Source organism: Galeopterus variegatus, unplaced genomic scaffold (genome assembly GCF_000696425.1).
Source record: "Galeopterus variegatus unplaced genomic scaffold, G_variegatus-3.0.2 Scaffold279, whole genome shotgun sequence".
NCBI classification, from domain to species: Eukaryota; Metazoa; Chordata; class Mammalia; order Dermoptera; family Cynocephalidae; genus Galeopterus; species Galeopterus variegatus.
In genome coordinates, this window is record NW_007726390.1 from 256150 (window position 1) to 264788 (window position 8639).

Sequence of the window (8639 nt, forward strand, 5' to 3'; positions counted from 1 at the left end):
CTTTGTGTGCCCTAAGGGACACTTCTGGACTGTGTCTGTGCAGGGGATCCTTTTCAGAAAGGAAACCAGTGTTTTTATTTCAAAGTTGCTATTCCTAACAAGCACATTTGTTGAGCAAGTTCTTGTCCCAAACACTAAATATAATATTATATTTAATCCTCACAACAATTCTGAAAAGTAGGTAGCATGAAAAGAGAAACTCATAGTGGCTAAGTCACTTGCCTGGGAACAAACATCTAGTAAGTGGTAGAGCTGAGCTTTGCGCCCAGGTCTGTCCTGCTTTGAAGCTGGAGTTCTGACCATTGGGCAACACAGTACACCTTCCTCATTCCACCTTACACTCTTAATGAGTACACAGCCTCAATTTTAGCAAATGTTTAATGATCACAGATGCTACAACCTAGCTTTTACTTAATTTTTGTAGAAAATTAGTTAAAATTTAAATTCCCTAAGAAATCTTTATACTGTACTCTACATGTATAGTGGCAAACAGAATAATCCCATATTATCCAAATTAGGACCTATAACACTGAAGAGTTTTTTTAAGTCCAGGAGAATTGGAATTTGGGAAGCTGGGTGAGTTTTGTTGCCCAGAAACCATGGGTGAAGACCAGTGTGCTGGTCCAATAAGCAGGAAATCTTGAAATTTTTAGATTATCCAGAAAGGGCTACAAGTAGACTCTGAATATGAAAAACATAAGAAAAATTTTGATTTTTAAGAAAAGATGAACAAGACGGTACTGGCAGAATTGGAAGCATTGGATAATTTTGTGGTAGTTCATTCTTACTGATTTTTTTATTCTATCCCCTTCACCTGTGGTGATGATGACAAAATATAGGAAAGCTGGTTAGTATATAACTTAAGCTCCTGAATAATAGCAATTGGGTTAGCATCAGTCTTTTCACTGAATTCTTATCCTTTAGGGCTACTATCTTGATTAAGCCACAGTAATTTAGATTGAGTAGCCTACTAATATTTCTCCTTTTAGAAATCACATCTAATATGAATTACTAATCTATATTTTAAAGATACTTCCCTTTGGTAGGAAAGTGGGCTACAAAACAAAATCACAAATAAGCCATATGGTTTGGTTTTTTTCTCTCTTGGTTGTTTCTCATTTGTAATGGTTGAAGAGTAACTGTATATTATTGATATAAACAGGACAAATTTATTAAGAATTTATATTCTAGGAGAAAATTTAGTAAGGTAGAATTAAATAAACATATATAATGTCAGGTTTTCCCTCTCCACAGCCAATAATTATATGTATATTCAATAAGTAACTATTATTTAATACATATATTCTTTCATTTAATCCTCACAAAACTATAGTTTTGGTGCCATCCCTATTTTGCTTCTGAGGAACAAATCCTATAAGGGTTGAGTAATTTGCCCAAGGTCACAAAGCTAATAAGTAGCAGAGCTAGAGCTTAAATCCAAGTCTGTCTGGCTCTAGTACTCATGCTGTTAACCATTATGTAGCATAATCTCTCCAACTATAATATTTAAATATTTTGTGAATTCTAATAGGAATGTCTGCCAAAATACTAGTGTGTAAATTGTACCTCAACAAAGCCTTTTTAAAAAAAAAAAAATGTAATGTCTTAAGAGGTAAGGAATCATGAGTGAATTAATGATTCTCAGATTTTATTCAAATTCTTACATAGAATTATGATACATTATCCAGGTTCTTAAATACCTTGTTTTGCATGGCTGTGCTCAGGTGGCACTCTCTTAAATGCTTTGCCACTTCTCAGCTGTAACTAGGTAAATACCTAATATCTGATTACCTTTAAGTAGGGAACCAACTGAACCATTCCAGCCTGATCCAAGTCTAGGGGAAAAATTTTTCAAAGGGAGAATAAATTTTACAGTATGGTCACAGATGTACAAAGAAATTTGATTGTCAGGATTTATTGTGTAAATAGAAAATGATCTCATTCAAAATATTTCTTAAAAATCTTAAAGGCAACTAGACAAAGGAAAATCTGGGTTCTAAACTAATACTGAAAATAATCAACATTTCACTTGCTTGGACATCAAGAATATCACTTAAGTAGGATGTCATTTTTTCCTAACTGGAACTTAGCATTTTAAGCATCAAAACATTTTTTAAAAACTATTCTTAAGTACAAAAGTAATGCATGCTTATAGAAAATACTCAGATATTACAGAATTATGTATTCTTGTTTTTATTTTTTTTCCCAGTGAAAGTGGGAGTACATATATTGTGTTTGTTCACTCAGTGATACATACTAATGGATCTCATCTTTTTTTAATTACAAAAATCATACATTAATACAGTCTCATTCTAATAAACTCAAATAATACAGAAAATGTACTAAACCAAAGGTGAAAGTTTGTCTTAAGCTTATTCCCTGGTAACTCCCTCTCAAGAGATAGCCGTTTCCTGATTACTGTGTATAACTGTTGTAACAGTTTGGAATACAGCTTCACAGTCCTCTATGTGTTTATATGCTTTCTATGTGGAGTATATACTTGCATGTGTGGGTTTTTTTAAATGACATAAATGAGATCCTAATATATATTGTGTATTGTTCTGCAAATTTGATGGTTTTCATTGAAATTATGTTTTGGTGATTTTTCTGTGTCAGAACTCAGAGGTCTCCCTAGTTCTTATAAATGACTTCAAAGTTTTTTACATAGAAAAACTATATTTACCTGTTTCTGTATCTAGGTGTTATCTAATTTTTCTATCAGATATATACCAGAATGTTTCTGTGGCTTACACAGCTATCAATAGCATATGAAAATGCTCCTTTTTCTACATTCTGCCCAATATTGAATGTTGTAAATCTTTATAAATTTTTGCTAATTTAATGATAAATGTCTCAGAATTACTTATTTTGCATTCTACTGATAAATACTAGTACAGTTGAATAATTTATATATTTATTAGCCATTCCTATTCTATTAATTTTGAAATGACAGACTTTTATTTATGTTTTGCTTTTACTTATATTAATCTTTTAATATGTTAATTAGTTTCCCCTATATACTGGTACTTGGTGGCCTCTTTATACTGTACTAAGCTCTACATTTTCATGTAGTGTTATCTGTTAAGTAATTTACTTTATAGTTATGTGTTTTCACTCTTTCGAAAATCTTCTCCAGAAATATTATTAAAATCCTTTTAATGCTTTCATAGTTATATGTATATATTTTAATGCATTTGTAATATTACATTTATTTATATTTCTTAATTCACCTGTAATTTGTTTTTAAGGTATGAGATAGGTATTTTGACGGAAAACTTTCTAAAACGTATTAAATACTTCAGTGCTCTCTTTAAAAAGGAATATATAAGAATATAATTTATAGTAACTGAAATTATGAGGCAAATTTTACTGTGATAAAATATAGTAATACTCGCAGGAACTATTTGGTTACATAGGATTTTTAATACCTATAATAGGTGGTCTTACACTAGTTCTTTATTTCTCTTATATCTTTCCATGTTGCTCAGCAAACTCATGTTTTGTTGCTGACTAAATCTGGTATTTCATCTTACCCTGTATTAGTTTCTGCTTCAAGTGTTTTAAACTAGGCATGAAAACAAACTAGTTGGGATTGTCTCTGAACGGAGACTTAAAGGAATTCAAAATGCATATACATTCTGACCTGGCAATGCTGCTAGAATTGGGAAATAAGTACAAAAATGTTTCCCGAAGCATTATTTTGTTTGCAATACTGACATTGGTAACAAAACTCTAACAAATCAATGCGCACCAACTGGGAATGGCTTAAATAAGTTGCAGTAGTACACGGAGACAGCGTGTACAGCTGTAGCCAGACCGTGTTACTTATAGCTTGGCTTTGCAGTTTACTAGTTCTTGACATAGGACAAGTTACTTAACTTCTCTGTGCCTCAGATTCCTCCTCTAAAATGAGAATAAGAGTCGTTGGGAACACTGAATGAGTTGTTAACATATAGTGCCCATAAAACAGGAACAATAAAAGGAACAAAAATAGGAACAATAAAGTGATAAAGTATGAAGTGTAGAATATACAAACTGTAGGAAACTGAGAGGGAAGAGATTTGGGTGGATGGCTGATTCTTTTCAATGTGTGATTTGGGGGAACATATTTTCTGTATTAGAAACTTCATAAAGAAAATTGTCAGTTCTCACTTAACTCAGTTCTGGATAGTAGTTATAGTTCATCATGCTAGGAACAAATTTTCAGTACTCTGACATTTGTAATAAAAGATTTATTTAATAAATCTTTGAAATAAACAATAAGATTCTGCCTAGACATGAATGTTTTTCCATGCCTTATTTACATATATATACTCTCTACAGCAGAATTATTCTTTGCCCAGCTGAGCTGGAGTAATGTTTTCAACCCTTCTAATAAGTGTGGGTTGCCCAATTAATCCTTTCACACAAAGGTGTCACACAATTTTAAGTTTGAAAAATACCCTCTAGTTTAAGGTTCTAGCTTTTAAACAAAGTCCTACGACTAACTATCCCAATGTTCTTCAAACTCTGAAAAAGGAGAATTTACAGCTTTCCTTTGTGTTTAAGTTTAACAATGTTCAGATTTTACAAGTTGCTATAGTACTAACATTGGAAAAGTGGTACCAGGGATATTAAATCGGATATCCTGTGGCTAGCAAGAGATCACATTTTTCAGTAAAAAAAATTTTTTTTTTTTACTTTGCCCTCTTCCTAGACTAGGTCATGACAACTACAAAAATCTCTAGCATTACCACCACTTTTTCACAGGTAATTGTTTCTATCATTGCGTGGGAGAAAGAAGTTAGGGAGGAAAGGAGAGAGGTTCCTAAGCATATTCCTAAATTAGGTCATGGAAAAACCATTTTCTTTCCATCATCCATTAACAATGTTATACCCATTACACATTTTCTTTTTTAAAATTATGACTACAGGACAAAATATAAGTTAGCAGGGTTAGGACTTGGGAGAGAGATGCTTTTACTTAACATCATTCTGAACATTTTAAAATGTTTTAAATAAATCTAATCTCCTTAATTTTTGTAGTTTAAGTGAAGGAGGGTATATCATCATTTGACTAATGTAACAAATTTTTATTTACATAACCTCTATGCCTACCCCTATAATACAAAGAAATTGGAAGATAAATAAGACAGTATCCCTGCCTTCAGGGGTTTAATTATAAGATATATGTTAGCCGCTTTCTAGGGCAAAATTTTATCTACCCTTTTGCAATAATACTTTATTTGTAAATCTGTTGGAACAGTTTAGCTATTCACTGAGAAAACATTAAATAAAATTTTTGTCTTAATTTATGTGAATTTATTCAATTACATTGAGCTATCTTAAAACAGTATGGATTTCAAATGGTGGTAAATGTTACAGACATGTTTGTCACAATACACTTGACTAGAGTGCAACTCTTTTGAATTGGACAAAAGACTGGTTTTACTTTAGTTTGTAGCTTCAAGGTTCTTAACTCTTAAATCTACTTGAAATAGGTACTTCAGTTTACGATTCACAATTAGGACAAATCTTTTTTCTTTTCTTCCATTTTCTTTTCATTCTTTTGTTTCTGTCCTCTATTTTTGCCTTTCCTTTATCTTCTGAATTCCTTTCTTTCCTTTCCTGTAGGCACTGATGTTCTTTACATTGGCCCTCTGAAAGGTGAGCCTTGCCACAATTAAACACAAAAAGTATTGGTCTGTCTGCTTCAGCTGTATCCTTATTTTCTAATTCTCTTAAACTGATTTTTTTTTCCTCAGAATTTCTGCCAACTTAATTATATTAAGGCTTTGTTATTACATGTTCTAATGTTATATAAGTGGAATTAATTTCACATGTTTCCAAGACAGGTATAATAATGTACTAAGCTTTCCTTCCAGAATGAAGCTTGTGTTTCACAATGTGCTTTATATCATAGTATGTGTTATTATTGAAAACCAAGATTTTGTACTTCATACTTACCAACTTATTTTCCATGTTACTTATTTAGGAAGTATATATTCAAGCCCAGGACTTTATAGTAAAACAATGACCCCCACTTATGATGCTCATGATGGAAGCCCCTTGTCACCAACTTCTGCTTGGTTTGGTGACAGTGCTTTGTCAGAAGGCAATCCTGGTATACTTGCTGTGAGTCAACCAATCACATCACCAGAAATCCTGGCAAAAATGTTCAAGCCTCAAGCTCTTCTTGATAAAGCAAAAACCAACCAAGGGTAAGTTTTAAGATACAGATACAATTAAGAATTTCTTTATCCAACTAGAGATAGAAATGTTTTATTAGGGCCAGCCCGGTGGCGCACTCGGTAGAGTGCGGCGCTTGGGAGTGCGGCGGTGCTCCCGCTGAGGGTTCAGATCCCATATAGAGACCGGTCCGCTCACTGGCTGAGCATGGTGCGGGCACGACACCGAGGGTTGTGATCCCGTTGCCAGTCGCGGTACGGGCGCAACACCGAGGGTTGCGATCCCGTTACCGGTCACGAAAAAAGACAAAAAGGAAAAAAAAAAGAAATGTTTTATTAATTCTGTCTTGCTTTATTACACTGCTTTTGTTAATTTGTCCAGGTGGCTTGACTCCTCAAGATCTCTCATGGAACAAGATGTGAAGGAAAATGAGGCCTTGCTGCTCCGATTCAAGTATTACAGCTTTTTTGATTTGAATCCAAAGGTACCGAGGGCTTAAAGGGATCTCTTTTCTTTTTGTTTTCTGTTCATTTGGATGTTTGTTTTTTAGAAGTTTGGACTGTGTATAGCAGGTGTTGGTTAATGTTAAAAACCCAAAGCTTTAGGCAGAGGCATTTGTATTTTAAGTAAGTCTTATTGTTTTAGTAGGTTGGAAGCATAACTAAACCATTTTCTCTTTTGTTAAGATAATTAAATTTTTGGTTGATTTGTATTATAAAAGTACTAGTTTGGTACTAGTACTAGTTTGGTACAGAATTGGTCAAGTTAGGTTTTTTTTATTTAATGCCTCTCTTCAAATATAAGTTTTAAAAATGTTTTCTGAAAGATTACCTTTTCAATTATTTTTAGATTACTAATTATATGCCAAAGATCTTCCTTCAAAAAAATTTTTTTTCATCACGTACATTTTTTCCTAAGTCTACATTTCTTCCTATATAATAGCCAAACATAGTTATCTGTTTTTACTATGACTGATAGTGTCTGTGCTACTGTATGCTTTTCTGGTAAGATTTAATTTTGCTATAAAGATCTGGATTTTCTCCCTCAGAAAACAGTTGGCTCAGATTTGGATCTTTTGCTTCTCTTATCATCCTGGGAAAAAACCTCTCTTGGCTACCCTTCTCATTCTTTTCATGTCTAGATTATAGTTCAGATTTTAACATATATGTTTATCATCTTTTATTATGTGCTTAAATAATTCTTTATACAACAGTGAAGTGTATATAACAGAACTATAAAAATAATTGTAATCCATTTTAGGCCACATTATATCTATTTTTAGTAAAAACTAAAGCTATTTGGGGAATAGTTAGGTTTGTCACGGGAGGGGACATGTATTTTGTTAACATTCTAAGATTGTATTGTTAAGTTACTATTGATTTTTGTTAATATAATTAAATGGATAATTCAATAACATATAAATCTATTTTCCACAAGTATATATGTACCTTCTATTTTGGATACTTAAAATAACTGCTGTTTTCAAAGACCTGTCACTTCATCTGGGTTCTCTTCTCCACAGTGAGCAAGATGTTCTCCAAAATAATTAATTTGCTCTCCAATGACATTGTACTGTGGCAAGTTGCAATAATAATACTGAAAAGTAATCAGTAGTTCTATCTTACTTTAATGTCTTCAAGTTAGATTTCTTATAATATCTAGTGGTTACTTCCTGGAAAAATAACATACAAAATCTGTTTGTGATACTGAATAAGTTACCTTCTGTCATATTTTAATGTCATTTAGATGTGGGTATATATAGGTATCTAACCCTACAGGTATCTTTCTTTCTCGTAATTGGGTATTTGATAGTGAATAAAAATCCCAGAAAAATTTGTATATTAAATTTTTCTTGTCAAGCTTCAAAAGTGAATACTCAGAGTTTCAAAATTTTTTAATGCTAAAAGTGATATTGTTACAAAAGAACTGTTTCTTTTGCTGCAGTATGATGCAATCAGAATCAATCAGCTTTATGAGCAAGCCAAATGGGCTATTCTCCTAGAAGAAATTGAATGCACAGAAGAAGAAATGATGATGTTTGCAGCCTTGCAGGTAGTTAAAAGAATTGGTAAATGGGACACATTGTAGAAATGCATAAAATAGTAAAATGGCATAGTAATTCCAGTAGCATTTGATAGACTATTTATTTTTGCTATGTAGAAAGTGAGTAGACACTTAGTAAAATAATTACATGAATTTAATTTTTTGTGTTATCAAGAGTTTAATCCCATATTTAATAGTTACTTCTTTGTATTTTGTAGTAAACAAATATATCTTCCCACCCCCAAATGTATATTAGCTTAAAGCTATTAATTTTCTCTTGGAAATAAGATATATTTTAAAAATCACATTTCTTTTTTTTTTTTTTTTGTCTTTTTTCCGTGTCCGGCAATGGATCGCAACCCTCAGTGTTGCCCCCGTACCGGACCGGGGACCAGCAACGGGATTGCAACCCTTGGTGTTGCTCCCGC

The 8639-nt window shown here is 32.6% G+C and overlaps 1 protein-coding gene across 2 annotated transcripts in view; it reads left to right on the forward strand.

Moving 5' to 3' along the window:
- Positions 1 to 8639, forward strand: part of FERMT2 (fermitin family member 2) — an 83744-nt gene that overhangs the window by 54180 nt on the left and 20925 nt on the right. For both annotated transcript variants that reach the window (XM_008566939.1, XM_008566940.1), the window contains exons 4-6: positions 5975 to 6200; positions 6550 to 6652; positions 8113 to 8220. In XM_008566939.1, the coding sequence (XP_008565161.1) occupies positions 5975 to 6200; positions 6550 to 6652; positions 8113 to 8220 (437 nt within the window). The remainder of the gene's footprint in view (positions 1 to 5974; positions 6201 to 6549; positions 6653 to 8112; positions 8221 to 8639) is intronic.